Here is a 25,128-nt window from a genome sequence, read left to right on the forward strand (position 1 = left end):
CCTCCCAAACCTCCCAAAACACCCAACAAAAGAAAAAAACCCGCCCCCACTTTCTCCCCCCCTCCCCCCCATTTAATTTGAATTACTTCAAAACAAAACATTTTTATTTGGAGCCAAATCTAAAGTGTCGTCGCAGCTGACTTGCCAGCTGACTGATAGCGTTTCCTATGGAAACAACACCCTTTATTCCTCTAACGGAGGCCAAGAGGCTGGAGAGGGCCTTGGCCAAGGCCCCTTTATTGGGCAAAGTTTTTCGTTTACAGTGAACTTGTGATAAACCCAGGTTTGGATCCACTCTGTTGTTTTCACAGACGCCCAACCGGTTTTTAAACATAATGCAAAAATGTTTTTGTTTGTAAGTGTCTGCGCTTTTTTGATGTATTTTTAATTTCAGCTCAAATGTTTTTGCTTTATAGAAGCCAACGTCACCGTGAAAAGCTGTCCCAGGGAGGGGCTCCTGCTGAGCAGCCCTCGGGCCCTGCGTTGGGGTGCTCCAGGCTGGGAAAGCTGTTTCTTCCTGATCCGCAGCTGATCAAAAACCTCGGCCGTAGATGTTACTCGGCCTCGCGCTTTCCCCGTGCCAACCCAAGGTAGGTTGACCCCGCTCTGCAGCAGCAGTCCCGCGCTGGTTTTCACCCCTCCTCCCAAAGGAGGTGCGTGATGGCCGCGGAGGGAGGGGAGCAGCAGAGCCGTGTGTCCGCCTTGGCTCGGAGGGGCTGGCAGCGGAGCGAGGGGGGCTGCTCCCTGAAACCGCCGGGGACTCGCAGCGGGTATTTCCACTGCGTTCCCCCACCCAGGTTTTGGGACCCGATACCCTTTTTGCCTTTTCCCATGGGGTGAGAGTGATAAAAGAGGCTTTCATTGCCAGGGGGTGCCTTTGTGGCTGCCGTGGCTCGGAGAGCCGTGCAGGGACCTTGGGAGGTGCAGGACTTTTCTCCTGATGCTTCCAGTTGGTTGCTGTCTCACCTGTACCTTGTTCCCTGGGGCACCCACGCACAGCCGATTCCTTCATTTCCCTGCCAGCAAAGGTCTGTCCCATGGCATGTCACTCCATCTTCCAAGTTTGGGTCAGTTCTCTTGTTGACCCTTATGCGTAGGTCAGCCCCGTTCACATGGGTTGGTGTGTTGGTGCATGGCTTTAAGTGGGCCACGTGCCAAAAGTCCTTCCACCCGCTGCAGGGCAGAGCCCCGCTCCCCGGCACTGTATTCCCGCAGGCATCAGGCCATGGTGGAAAATAAAGAAGGGCTGATCTTGTGGTTTTTCAAGTGCTGTCCGAGATGTAAGTGAATCGGGACGAAATACTGCTCTGCTCGAGTTCCCGGCAAAAGGAATTTCTCCGGGTTCAGCTGTCAGGTCAGGCAGTGGCTTCCTCTGCAAAGCTGCTGGAGAAGATTTAACATCCAAGCTCCACAGCTCCCCAGCTACGGGGCAGGCAGCCCTGTGAGAAAGCTCACTAATAGCGAGGGCACCCCGGTTTCAGCGATGCCGTGGCCTCGGAGGAGTACCAGATACAGAACGGCACCGAAAGAAACACGGGGAGCTCTGCCACGTACCACTTTGGGACAAACCTCCCCTTCTGGCCGTGTTTGCAAAGAAAGGCCCATCAAAGCGATAACTGAACAAACGTGGTGGCTTAGCTTGGTTTCGATGTGAAACCGGAGCCGTTAACTCGCAGGTGGGGCACCGGCCTTGGCGCATCAGTAAAAACGTGTGATTTGAGGCAGGGCCCCGTTGTGCACCCGGACGCTTTGGCCGGATGCTCCTCCAAGAGCTGGTGAAAGCCAACGCGGCCACAACTTCACCGAAACCCTTTCTTAATACCGCGTTAAGTGTTCAGTGAAAGTCTCTGAGGCACTGTTCATCAAAAGTATATCTTTATTTATAAAAAAGAATGGGGGGGAAAAATAGACCAAAGTGCTTTTTTTTTTTTTTTTTCTATAAAAGACAATTGCTTGGAGGTTGAATGTCCCAGACCTGAGTATCCATGGCACTGCAGTCCATAGCTGTAGATGGCTGATCCAGATATGCTGCTGAGTATCACGGAAATTTGGAATTAAAAGGTCAGCAAGGGATTTTTCCACTGATGACTAAGGGACTTAACCACATATCTCCTACAGATTTCAGTTAGGGATGTATGGCCAAATTCCTTCAGTGGCTTTAAAATTCAATCCAGAGAAGAAAAAAAAAAATTACAATTTTTGACTCTAGGCCTTAAATTGCCTCACCGTACCTTAAATTGTGTCACCCACCTCCCTACAGAAGACAAAAGGCCAGACCCAGGGCTGCATCTCACCAGTTCCATGTACGCGCTCCAGTACGTGGGTTAGACTGAAGCAACCCCCGTGACTCCCATTCCAGTACCGCCTGGGTTTCAGGTGTACAACGCCAGGGGTACGCGGCTATACCAGAATTCTCCGTTAAACGAAATGGGTCGGTTTAAGTGAACTGGAGGCCCCTCCTTGCTGCGCGGGCTCAGTGTGGTGTCAGAGGCTGCGGGCGGCCGCCGGGCTGCGACTCGGAGGTGGCTCTGAGGGGCCTTTTGGGACCTCAGAGGGGAGACCCCGGCAGCAGGACGGCTTCGCAATGCTGAAGCGGATTTTGAAATGAATGGCAAAATTAAGAGGTAAGGAAACGCCCCACCATCTCCTCACGCTGGGAAAAGAGCTTTGTCTGGAGCAGTGTCCGCACCAAGCACCTAGGCCTTCTCGGAACAAGCAGTTTCCCTCAGCTCTGAGCCTCCACACTTTTTTGGCCTTATGTTTTCTATATCTTGACAGTGGTGCAAAGTATATTCTGTTTTCTGTTTCAGCTTCCTCTAGATTTTGAAACGGATACAGTTCTGAGACTCCCCAGCTTTGAAACTCCAGCAAACTGTCTTACCTGGAGGCTCGGACTTTTTCATAAAGCCCTGTAACCTGCAGTGCTGTGACATTTTTGCATGAAAAACAATCCAGGTATCCATCCCTTCCATGGTAGGGCCGAAGCTGAAAACGGAAACCTGGAAAGCATTCCTGTGAGCGATCGGCATTTGTTTTTAATTTGACTTGCTATGAAAATATGGAAGGAAATGTTATGATTTCTTTCAGGTCAGGCTCATAATTTTTAAGCGCTTCCAATCAATAATCCTGAACCCTTTCCTTACTTTTGAGTCAGGTACTGTTCTCACCTGACAGACCGGTCCGCTGTCAGCAGCTGTGGTATGTGAGAACTGAAGCTGCTGGAAGAAATGACCTTCCCTACCTGCCGTGATGGCGCGTCCTCCTCTTCAGCAGGTGAATTTATCGATGGTGTGTTTTTAACAAGCATCGAAGAGGGTTAATGTCAGTCTTTCACCGCCTCTGCCCTCCAGGGCAGTTTGGCATTTTTTCCTTGGTGACAGTTTTCTATCAGGGCAGCCTCTCAGCTCGACTCCTGTCAGATGCCTCACGTCACAGGGAGCGCTTTAACTTTCACTCTCCCCTCTGTTGTCACCCACGTGGGCGCTGTAGCCCAGCTATGCCAAAACAAATCATTCAAATTCTCCTTCGGATGGATCTTTTGTTCTTTCTGGCAGACCGACAGGAGCCTCCTTCAAATCTGAAACACTGCTAAAACTACAAAAACAATCTGTACCACAAAAAAGCCCTCTTGGGTGCCTTCCCGTAAGCACATTTGGGCCTGGTTTCTGTGGTTTGTTTCAGACTTTGTCTATTTCATTTTTTTTATATGCAACTGATTAGCATCTTTAGTTGCTTTCAATATCGTGTACTGGTTTGCTACATGTTTGATTCTGAAACACCAGCCCCCCTGAAAATTTTTTTTTTTTTTTTTGTTTTTTTTGTTTTCCAGACTTATCTTAAAGGTAGGGAAGAGTTGTTATGGGATAAGGCCAAATCCCCCAGCAGCAGCGCTGCCCATGGCTTATCTCCCACGCTAGACGTTAGCTCATCGGTATAAATAGTAGTAAGGGAGCGTCGCTTGCGTGCCTGGCATCTGAGTAGGTGCAGTATGTGCACAGCTAACTTTGCAAGGAAGAAAGCACATGTGCGCTCCCCTTCCAGCGGCGTGACACCGGGGGTGCTTATTCTAGCCCTTGGTCTAGCACACAGCGCTGAGTCTGTGGTATATCGGCAAGAATCCCCAACACCCAGCTCCTCCTCTAGTTCCGCTCATTGCGTTACTATCCGAGGTAAAGACACGCCTCTAAGTTCTTCAAGAAACCTGTGCTGATGTTTTTGGGTTTTGTTTGTTTTTTTTTTCCTTTGAGCGCTTCTTCCTTCCCTGCGTGATGCAAGTTCCCCTGTCTTTGCACACTGGTGTAAAACCGCTGTAAAATCTTCTGGGTAAAACAGAAAGAAATTCTGAGTCAAGCCCCGGGCAAATGCCAAATCAATGCAAATGACACCGTGATCCAATTGTGATCCGTTTCATTCTAAGGCTTCTGTGAAAATTGTCTCTCTCTATGTTTGTGCCAGATAATACTAAAAAACCCTACTCTTTTTAGCAGGAAAGGAGTCCGCTTGAGAACAGAATCAATTTTTCATTGAATCTAATGATGATGATGACCAATCATGGAAAAGAAGGTATGAAACAGCTACTGCTATGGTCCCAAACCATGCCATGTGCTCAAGACAATTCCATCACGGAATATCACTGGAAAACCCTTTTTCTTCGAGTCTCCGCAATGAAGGCACCTGTGAATGCTGTTAAAGACGACGATATTCCAGAAAGGCTGCCAGGAGCTCCAGCACTTAATGGCACTTTTGAGAGGGAATCTGTGAGTAAGAGGAAACACATATGCCAATTGCTGGCAGAGGAATAAAATGCACGAGGTTTGCATTAAGGAAAAAAAAACACATTCATGCTAAGTCCTCTCTAAGACAGTAATAAGAGCAAAGTCGTTTTCTGGGCTCGAAGCAGATGCTGAATAATAAGCCTTTCTCATTCTGAGCATTAACAGACACTAGAAAAGCAAGAAGTTCTCACTACTCAGTGGCTGGCTTATAACTGTATATGAAAGTTGTGCACATGAGTAGCTAGCCTGAGAGCTTAGAAATGTTCATTACAAAGGAGACAGGCTATGCATATGACCTTGTCTTCTAAAAAAAAAATCATTTTTGCAAAATCAAGAGCAAACCCTCTTGCTGTTAAAGTAGTTTTCAAGTTTCTGATGTTGTGGTTTTTCTGTTGGTTTTTTTTTGGTTTTTTTTGTTTTTTTTTTTTAAAAAAAATACCATTTGCCAGGTGTGTTGCTGCCAGAGTTCCCCAGCTGGGATCTGGCAGGAAAGCTAAATACTTTGAGGTATGGTTCCACAGCAGCCTAAACTAACTGCCGTCAGCAGTGCTGTGCTGGTCCCGAAAGCAAAACTGTCAGAGAGAAGATGACTGCTTCCTTCTGGGAAGAGCACTGGTACTGCTATACGGGAGAGGGCAGGACACGGAGCAGGAATGGGGGAGACGAGACTGCAACAGCAGTGACATAGAATGGCTTAATAAAATGCCGTGGGGCCACAGCCTTTGTGGAGATGGTGCCTGCATGAAGTCCTGCTTCCTTTGAAGCTAAGGGCAAGATGGAAACAGATTCACACCCTGGAAACGTTCTCCCCATCTCTGACCCCCCTCCATTTCCTTTCCACACTGTGCACGTGATCTTGGGGATTCCAATCCGCAGAAAAAAGCCAGGTTCCTCAGGATTACACTGGGGAATGCGATGTTCAGCACATCTGGGGCACGTGGACCCCAACTGGGTGCGAGCTGGCCGTCTAAATCCTCCTGATCCGGGCCTTCAGTCAGCTGGTGCTCACAGCATGCGTTTTAGCAGAAGCTGAGGGAGCAGTACCAGCCCCTGGAGCTTGGATCTGAGCCCACACCTGAATCCCATGTTGTGTCCCTCCTTATTGAATTAGACCTTTGACACCAGGAAGGATTAAGATGTGAGCTGATGTTTAAAAGGCCGTCAGGGCTTGCCTGTCTAAAAGCTGGTCCTAACACATCTGCCGGTGGCCCGATACTTGCCTGCACACGCAGGCTTTGTGTGCTGGCAGAGCCGCCCTCTGCAGCTGAAATAATTTCCAAGGCCCACTGGCTATTCCCACAGATGGGAAGGGCAAAGTGGGATAGAATTAATGAAAAAGGATAAGTAAAACCGTATCAGGAAAGCGCAGGGAATAACTCAAAGGTAATCAAGCTGCTGTTGTGCTTCGTGGGACCCATGTCATGCTAGATACTTGTTGCTCTGTGCTTTGTTAGGGGCAAAGGTGTAAACACTGCTTGTTGCCATCTGCATCAACCATACCAGCAGAGGGTCGGCTTCTCCCACAGGAACTAAGAGCACGAGCCAGCCCCGGGGTTTGGGTGCTTTGTCCTTGAAGCCATTTTTAACCCTCAAAACCAGGGCAGGTAAATCCGGCGGCTGATGCCCAGTTGTCACACAGTGACGACACTGCCAGGGAAAGGCTCTGTGCAAATCCCGGCGCTGGTGAGGCGCGATGGCGTGAGCTGTCCTCTGCGGGGACTCCGCAGGCAGAAGTTAAGAAGTGGGCGAAGGCACTAGCCAGCTGGCCGGTCAGAGGCGACTGCCCAGCTCTGTGGGCTGGGGTCAGGATGGCACTTGATGCTGTGACACATCTTAGAGCAGCAGTTCCAATCTGCGCTCCACAGGTACCTTGCTGACTACGAGGCTGTTTTCCTTCCAGCTCTGGGGTGTTTTTCTTTTCACGGATGCAGGCTCCCTCGGGGCTGGTGGGAAAGAGCCAGGCGCGATGTAGTCAATATATTCTTGTCCACCATGGTCCAGAAAAAGCTGGGAATCATTCTCTGAATTTGTCTTTGCCCATAGGGCTTGTTCAGTGCCTGAAATTTGTTCTCCAGCAGCAATGTTGTGTCCTGTGGGAAATTATGACTGTCCCAGGTAAAAGGGAAACCTTCGGGTGGTGAGAGGTGGGAAGGAGCTGTACTAGAGCAGGGCAGGAGACAGATGCACTTGCCACAGATGTTCCTCGTTTGAAGAACGAAGAAGTATAATAATATAAAATTTGCTTTTCCTTAATTTCCCCTCTGTCTTTGCTTGATGTCATGCCTGAGGGCACAAATATCTTACATATAAAAAATATATTGCAGCTCTTCAGGTGACAGCCCTGGGCCACAGCCTGAGATGCACTGGTGTTGTCTGCGTCCTAGAGAAATTCTCTGAAATGCCTTCCTTGCTCTTCTCCTCTCCCCACCCTCCCCTAGGCCTCTCTAACTGTCTGGCTGCTTCCCTGCGACATTCCAGTCCTGAAGGAAGTCAGGCTGAAAGCCTCTCTCACCAGTTCACGGGAAGGTAACGTGGACTTCTAGAAACAGAATGAAATAAGGAACGGCAGAGGTCCGTGCTGGCTTCTGCGAGCACAGAACCTCTCCCCAGGCATTCCCATCTAGATGGAATCCTGCGGTGATTTTCAGGGCTTTACATTCCCAGACACTGCAGCAGTCTTGTACACTAGCTAAAGCAAGGAAGCTCTTAGCAATGCCACTACCCTTCGGGCTCTAGGAGCAGTCCTCATTGGAATGGAGGCCCAAGAGCTCCTCAGCCAAGCTGATGAGACCATTTTCTTCCAGGGCTGCGATCAGCCGCGCTATTGTGGCCTTCTTCCCCTCCGACTGGATAAATCTGAGAAGCAGCTGATAGGCTTGTTCATATAGTCCCTCTCGGTCATATTCAAGGGCCAGGTTATCAATGACAGGATCACGCAGGGCCCGGCAGTTCTTCTGCAAAGAGCGACCCACTTGCTTCCATTTCTTGGACACGAGCTTGGCAAATTTCTGGTGGTCGTCTGGTGTAAGCGTTCTGTTGGCTGAAAGAGACAGAGGGCAGGTAAAACAGAGGGCTTTCATGGCTGATGTGATGCAGCTTGGACCAGTCCAAGGTCTGCAGAAGTGCAAGAGCAGTGAAGCTAAAGGGACTGCCCCGCCATGGGCCAGGGGTCCTGCACACCGGGCTGTGATGGCATGGAATGCTCTGTGACACAGGAAGGCTCTGATGGCATTCCTCCTCCACTAGAAAGGGAAAATCAGCTGGAGTAAGCCTCACCGCTTGGGGTGTCCCTGCTCCCTGCGTATGAGCTGGACGTGCCCGCTCTCCACTTAGTCTGCCATCCCCTGGGGCAGTGCTGGTGCCTTGGGTGGCAAACTGTAGCACATGGTGAGGCACTTCGCTGCTCACAGCCATCTGCCCTGGCACATCTGAGCTCTCTGCCTTGCTCAGGCCATTTCCCTTCTGAAATCCTCGCACAAGATCAGAGTATCTTCCTCTTTTTTTTTTTTTTCCCCTCCCCCCAGGATGGGACTGTCCTGTGGTTTGCCAGAGCCCGTTTTTTTTTTTTTTACCGAGGGACATCCTCTTTATTTGTTTCAGCCTTTCAAAAGCAACTTGGCAAGGCCTTTCTGACCCAGTCTCCTGTTCCCTACCCAAGTATCCTCAAAATACTGAAATGCAGACAGGAGCTCTCTCCTTGGCCGTTTAGTACTGGAGACTGCTTACACAGCTTAAGCACACTCAGAAATGACCCAGCTGATCTCAAGCTAGAATTGCTATGTGAGACTATCTGAAAGCTCTCTGTAGAAAGCCAGCGTACAGCTGGCTGCAAGCAGGGCTGATGGTGTCCGTAGTAACCTTCCCAGTCTGATCCCAACCTATGCTATTAATTCACCTCAACCAAATGATGTGGAAGAAGAGAACTACGCTGTACTCTTCAGTATTAAAGAGTTTTAAAATGTGAGGAACTTGGAAGAGACACAGAGCCTGAAGCATCTGGTTCTGCGCCACCCCAGCAAGAAAACAGGTTGAGGCCTGATCTGAAGCAGTGTGGCAGTATCTTAGGACTACTGTAATTCCTTCCTTATGGGATGCTGGGAAATCCTTGATTTATCTAAGGTAGACCCCAATGTAGTCATGTTAATTCTCCCTTTTGGGCTCTGCAGTGAGGAAGACCAAGGGCTCTCTTAGTCAGTTCTAGCTACTTACCGAAGTGTTGTCCCTGAAAGATGAAGGTGACTTGTGGGGAAAGGGAGCTGCCTTGAGAAGGACAAGGTAGAGATGGGGCGTTCAGAGAGGCGCAGCCTTTTACAGCCGTATTGTTGTTGATGCTCTGGTGAACAATCAGGCTCTTGAGGCATTCCTCCAGCTCTGAGATCTCCTCATCCCGCAGGCGGTCAGGCTGTAAGGCAAACAGCGTCGTCAGTGATTTGTGCCAGGTTCACCCCCTCGCAAAGCTGTAGATGCTTAGCTGGAAGGTGCAGCTTCAGATGATCATGCCATGAGAGGAGCAATGAGACAGCTATTGCCTGTGAACTGACCAAGTGAGATGGTCTAGTGGAGTTCTGGCTGTAAATGTGTGAATCTGAATTGGTAATGTGATATGAAATAGGCAGTCTGCCCCTCCCAGGTTTCCCACAAGCAGCAGTGCGCTTAGAAGTTGCGCAAAACTGCTACTAGTCCATGTTTATTTTCAGCGGCCCTCTGCGAGAATTAGGGCGCATCACAGGCAGCGTGGCTTCTCTGACTTACTGCACATGAGGGGCAGACCCACAGAATAGGGTGACCTGATCCCAACAGCTCTGGGCCACCAAAGCAGGCAGCTCCTGCTACCCCCCTTCTCTCTTTTTGCCCCTTTGTTACCTGGATCCTCACCAAGCCAGTTTTTCCTCACTAACCAAGAGAAAATTAGCCTGACCTCCAAAAAGCAGGTAATAAGAAAAGGAGTAAAGCAGGTAAAGCACATGGGAAGAGTCACTTGGCGAGTGCTGCGACTCAGTCTAGTGTTCAGCTCACGTACAGCAGGTACCCAGCACTGCCACAGCCAGTGACGGCTGTGCTGTACTGTCATCTTTGTGACCGCTCCACTGGTAGGCAGAGTCAGACTGAGTCAGTTTTGGGGAACTGAGAATAAGCCCACCTCTTTTGCCCAGTTCAGCTGGTTCAGCAGAGGGAGGGAGCAGCAAGCAGAAGCTGACAGGGTATGGGACATCACGTGTTGTTTGGTCCAGGGCTGAAAGGTTTGTGTTTCATTCTCTGTCCTTACAGAAAAGCAACCTGGCAAAACACACTCTTGTACCTAATCTTCCCAAATAGATGGTGACTACCTATTTCTCAGGACCACCTCGAGGAAACCAGAGCTATAAGGTATTGCTAGTTCCAGGTGGGAAAAAAGAGGAAAGGAGAAAGGCAACAAGTGTAATCATGTCAAGTGCCTTGCTTTTGTGGTGAGATGACAAGATCTCACTGCTTTTGCTAGTAGGATTAGAGTGCCAGTGCCAAAGCGTGTGATGAGCTAGACGTTAGATATCACCCCTGAGGGAAGAGACTTCGCCTTCAGAAGGGCAGCCTACTACTGCTGGCAGCAGATGCTGTGTGTCCCCACTCTGTCCCACGTTGTTGGCATAATGTGCAGACTGTGCTCACGCTCATTTCTAGGTGCAGTTACCACTGCTACTCTCAAAGGAGGTGGTGTGTGAAGCGGGGGAGGAAGGTGCTGAGCAGTGACGGTTCCACACAGGACTGCTGTCCTCTCTGCCTGCCTCACAGGTGTATCTAGGCACGCTTGCTTGTGCTCTCAACTGCACCTTCTCTAATTCCTCGTCTTAGTGGTGATAACAGCCACACTTACTGTTAGACACAGAAACCACAGTGATTCAGCAGAATCTCTGTAGGCTGTTTTAGGTAACTCTGTTGTCCTTCCAGAAAACTGCACTTTTCTGGGTCTTTTCTGGAGTCTGGGGAAGGGCAGAGCTGTTTCTCCATATTACAGTTGCAAATGGAAGGATGGAGAAGTCAACAACCCAGCACGCTGCAGCAGAGCAAGATTTGCACCCACCTTCCTGAGTCCTGCGCTACCGCTCCTCGCTGCTGCCTGCCCTCCCTCCCTCTCCCATTCACCTTTTCTCTGTAGATGCACTCCAGGCAGCGATCCTCATCCTTCAGCATGTTGTCGAGGTGCTCGTTGCCAGCCTTCAGCTCCATTTCAAGAGGCACTGTGGTCATGGCCAAGGAGAGCTGGAGGTGATTCTGGAGGGACTCCTGGAGCGCTCCTTCCCGGTAACTCTGCAGGAACCGGCGGCAGTTCTCCTGCTTGCAGAACTTGAGCTGCACTATCAGGTGCGGGTGGCTGCAGTGCACTTTGAGCATGTCCACACCATTCACACTGCCGGTGGAGTCTGGCAGGGAGAAGTGAGCAGAGTCACTATCCAGGCATGAGACAGACAACCCAGACCCACTCCCATCCACCACCAAGCCTGCAATGGAGCAGCTTTTGAATTCTCTTCTCTCTGTGATAAAGTCCTCTGGGAAGAAAAACCTGTATGTAAAACCAAGAGGAAAGGATTAAGTTTTTGCTGTCCTGCCACCATCAATCCCCATGAAGTATGGTGTCCAGCTGAAGCTTTATGGTACTACACTCCAGGTAATTATCTCAACACTGTTTATTAGGGGAGGTTTTAAGTTGGAGGTTCCATTTCCAGGACAGAAATGGTTACGCTAAACCGGTAGCACAGGAAAGTTTTAAAGATGAAAGTGCATAGTTCAGCCCAGTGCTCAGTCAGATTTCAGTTCGTGTGACTGGAGTTTTATGCAATGATGAAGGTCCTGGAAAAAGACCCAGCATTTCCTCTCCACCCCGTGCCCAGAGCTAACTTTTGGCTGTCTCTGAGCCTTCAATACATCCCACAAACAGAAAATGATAGATCCAGCCACAGGAACTAGGTTGCTTGAGTCTGGGCCTTGACTTGTTAAGCTCTTTTGCACAGAGAATTAATTAATGGTAAAATCTAAGCAAGAAGCAGCCAGGGATGTACCCTCCAACATTAATGCGGGGGGAATGTGAGCAAAATGGACAACAGAAATTGTCCAGGCCTTCATTCTTCCTTCTCCCAGCAAAATTAAAATTTGATTAGCTGTGCACATTGACCTTGTCACCACAGGGATTTTATATGCTGATGATGACAGTTTAGAGTATGTGTTTTTCTCTCTTTTGCAGCAGAGGGCTGTGGGAGGCTGGCTGTACTGCTTCTGGACCCAAATTAACCTCCTGGCCTGCCCTCACACAGGGCCCTACGGAGGTACCAGGTCAGACAGGCACTACATCAGGTGCTTCTAAACCAAACCTCATGGCATTAGTTAGACATGCTTGGAGGGCAATCCCAAGGCAAAACAGTCTTACGTGCTCCACATTAGGCAGGACAAGTGACCTGCCATTTAAAAGTATATCATCTAACGGTGGGTTACTGAATCCTGGTTGCATCACAAAGTCTAGTTTGGACCAGATGTGTAACTGGGACACAGGGCTAAGCACCTAGGAAAGGCACTTTAATGCACTGTGGCTGACCAGAAATGCCTTTTTATCGCTTCCTTCGTGCTTTGTTTTTCGTGAGTGGTGGTTAAACAAAAGCTTCCGTAACAGGGTAAGAGGCCTGGGGAGGGGAAAAGCTGCACAGACATGGAAACCTTTATGAACGGTGTAAAACACAGCTTAAAGCTACCTCAAAAGAGAGGACTTTGCACGTAGTTCTTCATGAAACTTCAGCCAGTGTCAGATTTCATGTCCTTCTTAGGTCTGAACAAGCATGGTAGGATTTAGCGTTTTTGTGGGCTTTCCTTTAAATGTGTGAGGAGATTTACATTCCAGTAACACAAAGCAGCCATAAATCGAGCCTAACGGGACAACTGTGTCAGGCTTCCTGCTGCTTCACGTCTTTGGACCAAGCTGTGAGATGAGCAGGCCTGTATTGGATAAACTAGCTGACTTGGCTTGACTCGTGATTGCCAGAAGAAATCACAGAATAGTTACACAAGCCCAATTAAACAATATAGGTTCAGCTCTATGACAGGTAAAGAACGCCATGAGAGTCATTCTAGGCAAGTATGATAAACTCTGCAAATTACTATTATTCTGCAGTCAGCTTGGTGCAAGGGTGGATAGAGAAACGCAGTTTTATGGCCATTTGTATCTCAAGTCCTTTTTTATGTAAATAGGTCTACATACAGCTGAAGCAAATGTAATTGTGCCTGTTGATATCGGAAAAGAACTTGAACTGTCTATCACTAATTTTAAAAATCGTCTTCTCAAAGCAAAAATCATGTTTCTGTGGTGGTATAAAGACAGCAATTAAATCTTCTTTCATAGCCACTGCAATCTTTTCTCCTCTCACATAAATGGGTTTAAACAAACATTCATAAAGTAGGATAACTCACAGGATAGTTCAAGTTGGAAGGAAGCCCAGGAAGTCTGTAGCCCAACCTCCCATGTGAAGCGGGGTCAGCTCTGAGGTCAGACCAAGTTGCTCAGGGCTTTATCCAGTCCCGTTTTGAAAAACTCCAAGGATGGAGAATACACAGTCGCTCTGAGCCAGTGCTTGACTTGTCCTCATGGGGAAAATGTTTGTCCTTGTATCTGGTGTCCACCTCTCTTGTTTCAATTTGTGCCTGTTGCCTCCCAGTCCCCATGCACCACTGTAAAGGTCAGTCCCCCAAAGCCTTCTCTTCCCCAGGCTGAACAGGTCCAACTCCCTCAGCCTCTCCTCAGGACAAGTGCTCCAGCCCCCAGCCATCTTGGTGGACCTCTGCTGAACTTGCTCCACTTTATTGTCTTTATGAAATACAGTGAACACCAGCTTTCCTTACCCATGAGTGTGAGATTAAAGAAAGGCATGGCATTGCGTGAAGAGATGAGAAAGTGTGCCAAGATATCAGAGAGGATGGGTACCTGCTAAAGCCAGCTTCAGCGCCTTGAACACACTAGGTTTCTTCTGGGAGCTTTCATAGAGAGACGGCAGAACGATGGTCTTGCATGTCGACTGGAGGAAGAGATAAGCGCTGCCGATCCAAGGAGTGGAGCTGCCAGCCATCTTCAGCCCTACAAAATCACACGGGTGAGCTGAGAGACCATAGGGAAGACGGCCTGATGCCGGGTGAGTGCTTACAGCAAACACTGAGCATAAACGTGACAGGATTATGGGGATTTACCCTGATTTCCTAGAATAGGTACTGATGTTGTTAAAGCAAATGTAACCTTTGTGGAGTTTACTGTTACTCTGTAAAGCACAGCACAGTGGGACATGGTGTCCCAGAGACTCAGCAGCTCACAAAGCTCTGCTTTCATTTTCCATTCATTTTGTGCTTCAAAGGGACTCTGAAGCAAAGGGTTTCAGTCCTCATGCCTCTGCCTGCCCAGCCAAGCTGGCAAAGTCTGAAGATGCATAGCTGGGGTGCTGCAGGGAGCACCCTGCAGTCCTGGTTCTGGCATGCTCACACAGACCGAAGCCCTGTTGCAGGCAGAGGTCCTGGTCCCCTGGTTGTCCTCCCTAAAGTACAGGTACGCAGTGGAAGACTTGGGGCTATCCCTCTGCTTTATGTACCAGTTCATTTATTATTCCTCTCCCACCACCTGCCTCTTGCAGCAATCACCTGGAAGCCAGCACACCCACCTCTCTGTTCTCATCACGCCCGTTCCTCGCTGGCCAGCTAATGCAACGCTTACATCTACCGCCGCTGCACCCAGCTCTGCTCCCACAGATTTGGAAGATGAACTAAAACACCTCCCAGGCTACAGATACTCGGAACAGAAAAGCTGTGCTAGACTGGGCAATGCTGGACTGAGGCTGTGGCGGCTGGAGAGCACCTGACAGTCCAGGAGACAGGCATGGCCACCTCTGCTTTCCGGTGTGTACACAACCTGTCTGAGCTGGTGAGTTGGTCACCACAAGCCCCCCGGAACCGCTCCCACAGAAAGCGGCGCTCAGAGCCAGCCCTTCCATCACATCACAGTGACAAGTAATTGGGGCCAGTCCCAAGTCCTGCCCCCTCCCTGAGTACTTGCTTGCACCTCTGTCACACCATCAGCTGCTTCCTCGCGGGCATCCCTTCCTTCCTGCTTTCTGCCCTGTTGCTCAACCCCAACAGCCTTCCCTTGGCTGCAAGCCCTGGCCCGACAGTATAACTGCTGGCCTGGAGAGCATCCCTCTCTTCAGATGTCCCCTAGATTGTGGGTGTGAAGGTCTTTGGTCACCAGGGGCTGCCAGACCAAGAAGGATGACCTCCCATGGACAGGCTGTCCTCCAGGTGGTAGCTGGAGCTGGGAACCATTCCATCCCTTGATGCATGTCCAACAGCACACTGGGATGTATGGCACACTTTGTTTCCCTACTATAACCTTGAACTGTGCCCAGCACAGGAGCCTTTCGCTTGTTCAGAAAATACAGGAAATAACCAGCAAATCATAAAATTCACACTGAGTTCAAGGAGTGCCTGTGGGATGCAGGACTGAGTGTTTCCAGGCCATGGCCTCCCACATCATACAGGCCTTCTAGAAAAGCATCTCATAAAGAAAAAAGAGGAGGATGCACTGCCGCTGCAGTCCTGGTCTGGTCTGAGCCTCCCAACACCAGGAAGTTTGGGATCTGGGCACCCATCTCCTTGCATCTTGCAGGAGGAGGGTAACAGAAATCTGAGCAACACCTTAGAAAACTACAGACATGGCATATCTAAAAGATTTAACCCAGAGAACAATTCATCTTTTGCAGTGCAAGTGCCTGAGAGCTCCCTGACAGCCCAGAGGCACATGAAGAACAAGGTCCACTCTTTCACCCTGCTCCCATTGCTGCAGCACGGACCCTGCTGGCCCGGCACCACTTCCCTGCACAGGCTGGGGCCCTGCTCCTCACCCACTGCCTGTTTCCACTTGGCGATGCTGGGGAGCCTGGAGGTTTCCCAGCTGAAACTCAAAAACCCAGGTGAGGAGCCCTTTGCTGCTGTGCCTGGGCAGTTTTCCAGCCTGACACACACCTCCCCAGCCCAGTCCCCACTTGGCAGTGGGGACCCCTTGATGTCAAACCCTTGTGGGGGGCTTCAGAAAAAAAAACAAGTCCAGGCACTAAGGTAACATATGTGATCATCATTATTGCCCTTTTTGCTGACATCACAGAATGGTTTGGGTTGGAAGGGACCTTAAAGCCCACCCAGTGCCACCCCCTGCCCTGGCCAGGGACACCTCCCACTGACCAGGTTGCTCCAAGCCCCGTCCAGCCTGGCCTTGAACCCCTCCAGGGATGGGGCAGCCACAGCAGCTCTGGGCAACCTGGGCCAGGGGCTCACCACCCTCACAGCAAACAATTTCTTCCTCAGATCTCGGCTAAATCTCCCCTCTTCCAGTTTGAAGCCACCACCCCTTGTAAAAGGTCCCTTCCCAGCTTTCCTGTAGCCCCTGCAGACACTGGAAAGCTGCTCTCCTGCAACCCCTCTCCAGGCTCTGGGCCTCTACCTCTGCTATTACCATGGTGTCTGGCCAGGCGCCAGCCTGCTGCCGTAAAGCCGAACTGGGAGGGGTCTGGAAAGCCCAAGGGACTGTCTTTATTTTAAGGAAAAAGAGCAGAGGCCAGCCGCCAGCCCTGGGCCCCGCCGGGCCGGGCCGCGTCGTTGCCCGTGCCCGCCCGTCCCCACCCGCTTCAGCGCCGGGCCCGGCCGACCCGCCCCGTGAGGGCCCCGGCCCCGCCATCCCATCAGCGGGGCGGCACCGGGCGAGAGCGCTCCGCTGTCCCGGCCTGCCCGCCCCCCCCCGGCCCCGCGCTCCGACCCCCGGCCCGGGCGGGAGGAGACCCCGGCAGCCTCCCCCCGCTCCCCGCCCGCGACAGCCCCGGTCCCCTCCGGCGGCTCCGGGCGGCTTTTACCTTCTGCCACCGCCGCCGCCCGGCCTCGGCGCCGCCGCTTCCGCCTCTGCGCGGCGCCGCCCGCGGGGGCGGCCGGGCCGGGCCCCCCCCCGGGAACCGGACCGCGGGCGGAGGGGGGCAACGGCACCCTCCCGTCCCCCATCGAAATATTCCGCTTCCCGTGAACATCCGCCGGTTTTCTTGTATTGCCCCCCAAAGCCAGCCCCGAGAACCCGCGTTGCGTCCGCCCGAAGGGTGCCGTTGGCTGAGGCGGGGCCGGCCGGGCCTTGGCGCCTCTCAGGGCTCCACGCCGGCGGCTGGACGGACACCCAGCTTCGGCCACTCGTGTGGGTGAGGATACGTAAGGTGGTCAGGAACGACTTTGTTCAGGCAGCTGAAGAGCTCCTTGCTCCGTCGGGGGTGGAGGGGTTCGGGGTCACTTGGACCCCGCGTAGCTCGTGGCCAACAGCACCGTGTGGCTGGTGGGTCTTCAGCCTTCCCCCGCGACGCTAACGGGAGCGAGCGGTGGAAGCGAAGATTGGTTGGGTTAGTAATTACTGAGCTGCGGAGGGAGTTCAGTTCTCACACCCTCTCCCTTCCCCGGAGCTCATTTTGAAAAAGTGGTCTTGGGGTAATTTAATTGCGGAACGCAGTAACCCTGCAGCACCTGTAACTGCGCCCAGGAGTTTGCTCAGGAGGGGAGAGCGATTGATCATGTGGAGTTTCCTTCTCCAGGCAAATCCAGCAGGCTCGACGGGACACTGCTGTCCAAGAGCGCAGTGGGTGAAGGGGGAAAGCTCCCAAAAGAAACGAGCAGGGAGCCCGGCACCATTTGTGAGAGCAGCCCTGATGGAGGGGACCTCTGAGACTCTGCTTAGCAAAAGCAGAGCAGCGTGATACCGAGCGCAGTGAGCAGGTAGGGACACCTGGGCTGGTCTTCGCATCTCCAGATGATGGTGTCAATATAGTTGCTGAATTCTGCTGGGTGTTCTGGTTTCGTCCTTCCTGCAGTGACCGGTCTCCCACCTCTTTCCGAGCCAGGCGAGGCTGTTAACTCCGCTGCGCTCCTCTGACGATCCGAATGGACAGGTAGAGAGAGCGAAGCAGCTTTTCCCAAGTTCATGAGAGGTTCTGCATCAAGCAAAGCAAGGAGCTGGATTTGGGTCTCCAGCGCTCAACTTCAGGTAGGAGCTTCCTGCCCAGGCTGCGTTTGCTTGTATAGATGTCCTGCCGTGCACAGTGGGGTAACACATAGATGTCCCGCTGTGCATGGAGGGGTAACAGCAGCTCCCTTGTTTGTCCCCCAGCTGGCGAGAAGCTGGCGTGGGCCTGGGGCCAGGTTTTGTGCCCATGTGCTGGCTGCTGTCACTCTGGCTCCGCAGTCTGTTTGTGCAAACTCCCCACGGGGCTGAGCTTCCAACAGAAGTGGAAAGCATTATGAAAGATTTTTATATATACATAGATATATTGGAAATACATATGTATTTAATGCTATTTTACAACAACAGTATTTTAACAATGCTATCAAATTTGTTTGCTAAAGGAAAAACATAATTGAAATAAATGCCTGAAGGGGTTAATCCATGCTGGCTCTCCTGGGTGCTCTCCTTCACAGGGGCAGGCAGCACCCACAGTCCCCTTCAGGGTCTGTGCCCTGGTGGGGCCAGCGCTTCTGAAAATCAGGCATTTACTTGCTGATAGTTTAAGAAGCAACTTTTAAGTTCATGCTTTTAAGGGTTAAGGGGGTTTAAATGAGCCTGGACATCCCAACCTTCCCCTACAAAAGACAAGCCTGAAGCAGTGCTGTGGGAACCACAGGGGGAAGCTGCTGTGGGGACCATCCCTCACCTGCGTCCCACGAACATTTTTCCTTGAAGCTAATCTATTTGCTCTATGTTGAGGGGGTAAGAAAGGAAAGGGCAGCTGAGACCTGAGTTTCTGCTAATCCTTGCTGAGCGCGAGCTTTCAGGGAGCATCCCGCAATGTGAAATCAAACCACTCGGAGTTTCACCGCTTGGGAAATAAAGATGAGGCTGCAGCTCAGCGGGGCTCCGCCGGCGTGGGATTTGGGTGTCGGGATTCAGTGGCGTGCCTGCTTGGGGAATGTGGAGCTGCAGTGTGGGGAAGGGTCAGCCCTGCAGGCAAGAGGGGTGTTAGCTGACTGGCGGGAGGACGGGTGCAGAAGGAGGAGGAGGACAGGGCTATTAATCTGTGCCTTCCCATAAAGGATAGCGCAGCATCCCAGCTCCCACCCTGTGGGCAGGGAAAGGCAGCTGGCTCTTGGCTGGTGATTTTCTGGATCTCCTCCTCTGCTCCTCCATCCGGAATGTAGCCAGTGCTGGCAGCCGCAGGCGGGGAGCACAGAGGAAGAAGAGGGGCTTTGCTCCGAGAGGTATGCTGCCATGGCGGGGTCTTCCCCGTGCCGCTGGGCTCGCAGGGAGAGTGGTAGCCATGCCCCGGGCGCCTTGGGCCCCTTGGCTGAGAGCCGCACCGCCTGTTCCTGTTGGGGTTGTCGGCCGCTCGCTCCCAGCGAGCCTCCGCCTGGGGCCTGCCGTGCGCAGAGCTGACAAAGCTCCGTCATCTAGTTAATAAAGCACAGAGATCACCGATGGCTTGCCGGAGCCGGTCCGGACCCGGCTCTCCTCACCGGGGCAGGCACGCAAGGTGGAGCCAAGCCAGCCCGCAGCGTTCACAGACGGTGAACCGGGCTCCTTGCCAACCCAAAGCCATTCCCTTACTTAAAGTAACGCCAGTAATTTTGCCTTTCTGCCTGTCTTCCTGCTCTCTGGCCGTATGTTTAAGCTTTTCCAAACAATCACCATGGCTAGAAATGTGCCCTTATTTTCTAAGAGATTCAAGGTCCTTTTCACCTGACTGTAAGGGCTCGACTTTAAGGAAAAATATTGTAATGAAAATGAAAGGAGCTGAACGTGTGAGATTTTGCCTAGGGCAAAGAGCAATTTAACATTTTGGCAACCATGTATTAGAGACGGTATTAAAAGCAGCTAAAAGCAGAAAAGCAGGGTCCGAGCTGTCAAGGTGATTGTCAGAGAAAATGACAGAAGATCGTGAGTTCCCAGGAAGGAAACGGGACTGTATCACTTGGCTGTTCGAGCTCGGTGGTGGGTGGAAAGGGGCTTGTCACTGATAGATGGCAGATAAGATAGTGTAGCTGCTATGCTACTGCCACTTCACGCTCAAAATAATGAGTCACTCTTCAAAGCAGCGTATTAAAGAAAAATGTGCGATGGTGCTCCTCTCCGCATTATGCTTTTTGCATCGCTACTCCGTATTTGCTTCGTGTTTTTCAACTCTTTCCCGACTTCGAGGATATCTAGAAGTGCAGGTTTTCATTCACATGAAACCTGCGATGCTGAAATAATGCTGTGGCTGCGGGACCTGGGGCTTCCATAGCGAGAGGGCATGCCCTGAAATTCGGAGGGAGATTGCGAGGCTCGGCCCGTGCTCCAGCGCTAGCCTAGGAAGGGGAACGTTTGGATTTAAAAATCCCTCGCTTGTTTATGAGAGGGTTGAAAAAATTCATCATGTCAGTAGTTTTATTTGTGCAAAAATCTAGAAGATGGATAAAACACATTTTTGGAAGATGAGGAATGAAAAAATAAGGTAGCGGTCTGTTCCTGTTAACCACAGCCTTCTTCCCAGGCATTTATTCTTTTGCATTACAGCTCACCTGAAAGGTTAATCAAAATATGCGTTTCCATTTCTAAGTCAGACATGTATAAATGCAGTTTCTGAGAACAGGATTCACAGTAAATAAGAGACTTTTTTCAAACCGTCACCTCTCATGATAGGCAAGTACCGCTGTAATTAAGCTACTGGTTTCTACTGTAGGCCTTCTGTTTCACTGTCAGTAAAAATGGATATGTGGGGCTGTTTTCTGTGCAGAGCTTCTGCTTGCAAAGAGGTTGGGTTTTTTTTTCACCCCACAGTTTGAGAAATCTGTCTCAGCTTTTTGAATACCGGTGCAGCAGTACTGGAAAATTCCCTTGCATTTTTATTACTCAGAGTAGCAAAACGTGACGGCAAGGAAAAAGGCGCTTTGTTTCACCAAGGCTTTGATCTGATATCTTTAAGTCTTGAAAAGTATCACCCAGCTTCTTAGCATTGATTGAAAAAACTGTGCAAAACAATTGGCCAACCGATTTTCCTCATTCTTGCGTTCAATTTCAAAATTCGGTGAAGTTTCAAGTTTGCAAAAAATTTTGATCTTCTCTGTGATCCAGTTGCATTGGTTTGATTTGTTAAATAAATTCTAATGTCTGTGTCTGTCTTCTGTTTTGTTTTTCTGAACAGGGACTTTTGAGAATTAATTGCAGTTTTGGAAGTTTCTCCCATTTTTGAAACCTGACTGAATTGGCAAAATGCCCGCTCCAGTTCCAGGACTGTGGAACTACCTCCCAGAAGAAATCCTCATCCAAATTTTCTATTATCTTTCGCTTCAAGATAGATACGCGGTCTTCCAGGTGTGCAGGCAATGGGCTACAGCTGTTTCTTCCAGCTCTGTTTGGCATTTCACAGAGATCAGGTAAGAGGGGTGGGTTTCTAATGTCCAAGCATCTTTGCAGGCGTCACCAGATTGTTGTTTCCAGTGCACGTCAAACATTTACACCGCTCTACTATGAGGTTATTGATGTGAATTGTGACTTCTGTGCGTGACGATATTATCTTACACGACTAGTACCTGTTTATATAATAGAGAAAACCGTGTGTTTATGATGGGTTTTTTCAGGTGCTGCTGCTGATTTGGGTTTTATGGGAAATACTACATCCTTAGGTATATTGCTCTAAGTTGCCATTTGAAAGTGGCAAGAGACAAAGGTACTGAATAGTTAACCTTGTTGTGACACTGACTTCTCTGATGGGTCTTTCTGGGGACTGACTCTTCTCACCTCCTGACTCCTTCAGTGTTTGACCGTACAGCGACTCTCCAGGCATCAAGTAAGAAGAAACATCTAGGGTACCTGTTGACGTTTGCAGAAACGCTAGTAAAGGAAAGGAGAGTGTCTGCTCTGTGCTTGCTCAGCTCAGCGTTCACGGTGACTAAGAGTTTGTTTTACCCTTCCAGCTGTGATTCAGAGGATGAGGAAGGCATGCTGCAGAGCTTGCTCCAGTTCCTCAGCCAAATCAAACACCTGAAGATTGTGTTTGACCAATCCAAGGAGGTCAACCGGAAGAACGTGACACGCATCTTGGATATGTTGGCAAAACAGAACCACAAACTGCAGCAGCTGTGCATTGTGTGCCATGGGGAGAACCCCTATTTCTACTCTGGCCAGGACATCCTACAGAGCATACGGAATATATGTGCCACTACAAACCAGATAGATCTTCAGCATATTGATTTTCGACAAATGCCCTTCACTCTCGACGACGAGCTTGTTGAACTCTTGGCTACCACCAACCCAAACTTGCACAGTTTGTTCATCAACAACCGCACCCTGGTGTGCAACGTGGCACCAGGCACCATTGGGAAAGTTCTCAGAGCATGTCCCAAACTCTCGGCCTTGGGGGTTTACTATGCCAGTTTGTCTGATGATGTGTTTCAGGAACTGCTCAAGCCCGAAAGAGCAGCTTTCACCCATTTAGACATTTTCTGTGAGCGCCTGGACAAATATATACCGGTTATCTCAGAAGAGCTCTGGGCTGCTGTAAGTCAAAAGCATCCTCAACTCCGTGTAGACCTAGAGTTTGATCATACGGTCCCTGCCTGCAAAATCCCACGGATCCTAAAGCTGAATATACCTGTGAGCACACTGCAACTTAATACCTATAATTACATGGTAAATCAGATTAGGTTTGTCACCCAGAGCTACAGCGGTACTTTAAAGAAGCTGATGCTGCAAACCACGTCCTCGGAGGACTTGAATTCCTCGCTCATCGATCTGGCCAGGCAGTGCAGAAATCTGTTGGAGATCCACTGCTACTGTGTGGTTAGCCAGGAGGTGGTAGAAGCGTTCCTCATGCACTGCCCCAGTCTCAAACAGTACACTCTGAAGGTCACCAAGGAACGGCACCCCTGGAAACCAGTAGCAGTTCAGTGACCAGCTCCTACTGACTTCCTGGGGGAATCATGGGCCATCTGCAAGAGGACGGGGAAAGAAAATTTGGGGCTACAGGGAAAATGCTGCAAAGTGCCCTCTGCACTCATTGAGAACGTGCTGTTTCACCAGCGCTGGCTGTTACATATGATGCACACCTGTTCTGCAGACCAAGCATTTACACTCAAATGTGATAGAGAAAGGATTATACAGAGATACAGAGTTGCCCCCCTTGTTTTTTTTTTTTCCTTTATGGGGTTATTTAGGGCAGGTCTTTTTTCTTCTCTGTTTCTTTGTTTAGCAGGAATGCCGAGTTTACCCTTTGCCGGTTTTTACAGAGGACCTCAGCGAAATTTAGTTTTGATTTTACACTTTAAAAGAATCTCAAAGTCAAGCACATTGTGTCAGGCGCCCTCAAATAGACATTTAAGGAAGTGGCACTTTTTCTGCCCAGTGGGGTACTTAGCCATGCAGATCCAGTGAGCTGTAGCAACAAACTGTCATCATCTGATGGAAAATCCACTCTAACTTTGGTAATTCCTCTTTTGGCATTTCGGTGATGATGAACTCGCCATTATCCAGTTGTCACGTAACTTCCAGCTTGGAGGGAAACAACAGGAGCTGAATTATGGTAGAAAGTACAAGCAGGAGAAAAAGCACTTAAGGAAAAACATTCACAAGGTAGTAATAAAAGGCACATGGCCTGCAAATTCCCCTGCCCATCTTGCCTTGCTTTTGCTCAGGAATGCAGATTTCCAGGTTACAATTTGAATACCTTTTGCAGAGACCTTTACTTTTATTACATTGTTAGTGTTTCTTAGGAGAATCGAGAGCCTTGGCAGTTTTCGCAATGATACCTGCATTCATGTGCACGTTATCGTGCATCTGAAGTAGGGGGAGGGGTGTGTTGGCCTGCTGTACCAAGGGTTTTGGTGAGTGATATTTGAAGAGCAGTTTCTGAGTTGAAATGAACTTGGCATAAAGCTACGCTGTGAGCACCTATTTAGAGCTATCTAAAGCATTTATAATAATAATAAAAGCATATTATCATGTGTCATGGATGGAATTATTTGACACGGTTATGATTTCGCAGCGATTCAAAATGTATTAGTGACTTGAGGTAGATCAAGAGGTTGAATTTTAGCAGCACTTAATCATTAGTCGACTGAAAGATGTACAAAGTGATTTAACAAAATAATTGAACAGCGACTTAATTACAGATTCGAAGATGACAAGATCCACACCAACTGGCTCTAAGGTTTCCCCAATCAATACATCCACATATGAGCAAAAGCGTTTATCACAAATTAATACGTCTACGTGTAAGAAAAGCCTATAAGCGCGTACACACACACTTGTCTCTGATTGCTGGGATCAAAATCTCTTAGTAGGGGGAGACTCCAACGAGCCGAGGGGTGCCTTTTAGCTCCTACATGTGCAGGGACAAAGAGAACATCTGCATCCGTAAAGCTGATGTGCACACCAGAAACAGGTGGAGAGGTGGACGAGAGACTAGCCTATAGTTAACGATTTCTCTTTTCCCGTGTTTCGAGTAAATACTCACAGTGCATCGGCATTCCCCAATGGGCCATAACTGGGGCTGGAGAGGGATTCTCTCACCCTGGCCTCTGCTCCTCCAGGTGTCAGCCTGAGCGGCTCCTGGCTCCGGGGAGGTGGTGGCCACAGCCCGCTGTGAGCCAGGAGAGCTCAAAGGGTCTCACTGGAATCGCTACTTATAGGAGCCGAGATAATTGTCTTTTGTCAGGTATGTTCCCACTCGGGCCCAGCTCGGGCAATGGGATATTCTGGCACTTTCCACCGGTTACACCGGCCCAGAACTGGCTGGATCTTGGGGTCCTGGTATCCCCCGTGCACCGTGGCCACAGTCCTCCATATGTTGTCAGGAGTGATCGATTTATAGTTATTATTTTCAAAGGGCAGGAGCCATGGGAGCCGGGCACGCTGAGGGGTTGCCATAGCGTTCTGGTCCGTTGCTCTCCACCTTTCCTTTCTTTCACGTTGGACCATTATGTGACATTCCGGCCCATTGTATGTGTCCCAGGTGGGGAGGAAATCGCGCCAAGCACTGAGTGGCCCAAAGTGTGTGTGTGTGGGGGGTGTTGCACCGCCACAATCCGCCCCGTGACTGAAGTCAATTTATCTCGTCCGTAGAGCGGCAGTGTGCCTGCCTCTTGCCTATAAACAGGGAATGCCGCAATCCAATTATAATTTGAGGGAAATGTTGTGTTTGGCTAGTCTCTCCGACTTTCATTAAATGTGGTTAAATGACATCGTATACGCAGGGAAATTTTGGCAAAAACGTAACTTATTTTAGCCATCCTCCAAACTCTGAACAATGTTTAACAATAAGCGCACTATAGCAGCGATCACTAAGATCACGATAGGGTGCAACAC

General features: G+C 50.0%; 2 protein-coding genes across 5 annotated transcripts; one reads left to right on the top strand and one right to left on the bottom strand.

Moving 5' to 3' along the window:
* Positions 1-1,899: 1,899 nt before the first annotated feature.
* TRADD (TNFRSF1A associated via death domain) lies at positions 1,900-16,822 on the bottom strand. 2 transcript variants are annotated; one of them, XM_063334237.1, is made up of 5 exons: positions 16,676-16,822; positions 13,717-13,866; positions 10,896-11,173; positions 8,985-9,177; positions 1,900-7,815 (listed from the first exon to the last, which is right to left on the bottom strand). In XM_063334237.1, exons 1-5 carry the CDS (start codon positions 16,815-16,817, stop codon positions 7,508-7,510), a joined length of 1,071 nt encoding a protein of 356 aa, XP_063190307.1. In that variant the 5' UTR covers positions 16,818-16,822; the 3' UTR covers positions 1,900-7,507. The 2 variants fall into 2 exon arrangements, with proteins under 2 accessions (XP_063190307.1, XP_063190309.1); XM_063334239.1 differs by lacking the exon at positions 16,676-16,822 and adding an exon at positions 14,438-16,197.
* On the top strand, positions 16,700-23,775 carry FBXL8 (F-box and leucine rich repeat protein 8). Of its 3 annotated transcripts, XM_063334236.1 has the most exons (6): positions 16,700-17,005; positions 17,390-17,570; positions 17,666-17,838; positions 18,882-19,046; positions 20,969-21,200; positions 21,741-23,775. In XM_063334236.1, the coding sequence occupies exons 5-6, from the start codon at positions 21,037-21,039 to the stop codon at positions 22,714-22,716; spliced, it is 1,140 nt and encodes a 379-aa protein (XP_063190306.1). In that variant the 5' UTR covers positions 16,700-17,005; positions 17,390-17,570; positions 17,666-17,838; positions 18,882-19,046; positions 20,969-21,036; the 3' UTR covers positions 22,717-23,775. The 3 variants fall into 3 exon arrangements, with proteins under 3 accessions (XP_063190306.1, XP_063190304.1, XP_063190305.1); XM_063334234.1 differs by lacking the exon at positions 18,882-19,046 and having other exon boundaries at positions 21,741-23,774; XM_063334235.1 differs by lacking the exon at positions 18,882-19,046 and having other exon boundaries at positions 17,696-17,838; positions 21,741-23,774.
* Positions 23,776-25,128: the final 1,353 nt, after the last annotated feature.

The sequence above is a fragment of the Chroicocephalus ridibundus genome, chromosome 4 (assembly GCF_963924245.1).
Source record: "Chroicocephalus ridibundus chromosome 4, bChrRid1.1, whole genome shotgun sequence".
Taxonomy (NCBI): domain Eukaryota; kingdom Metazoa; phylum Chordata; class Aves; order Charadriiformes; family Laridae; genus Chroicocephalus; species Chroicocephalus ridibundus.

Bases quoted from the DNA above. Each gene is read 5' to 3' on its own strand.
- TRADD (XM_063334237.1), bottom strand. From the start codon at position 16,817: ATGGGGGACGGGAGGGTGCCGTTGCCCCCCTCCGCCCGCGGTCCGGTT. The intron at 11,174-13,716 runs GTACCCATCCTC...TCTCCCTGCCAG, and splicing joins GCTGAAGCTGGCTTTAGCAG to ACTCCACCGGCAGTGTGAAT. The intron at 9,178-10,895 runs GTGAATGGGAGA...TTTGCCTTACAG, and splicing joins AGTGCATCTACAGAGAAAAG to CCTGACCGCCTGCGGGATGA.
- FBXL8 (XM_063334236.1), top strand. From the start codon at position 21,037: ATGCCCGCTCCAGTTCCAGGACTGTGGAACTACCTCCCAGAAGAAATC. The intron at 21,201-21,740 runs GTAAGAGGGGTG...TTACCCTTCCAG, and splicing joins TGGCATTTCACAGAGATCAG to CTGTGATTCAGAGGATGAGG.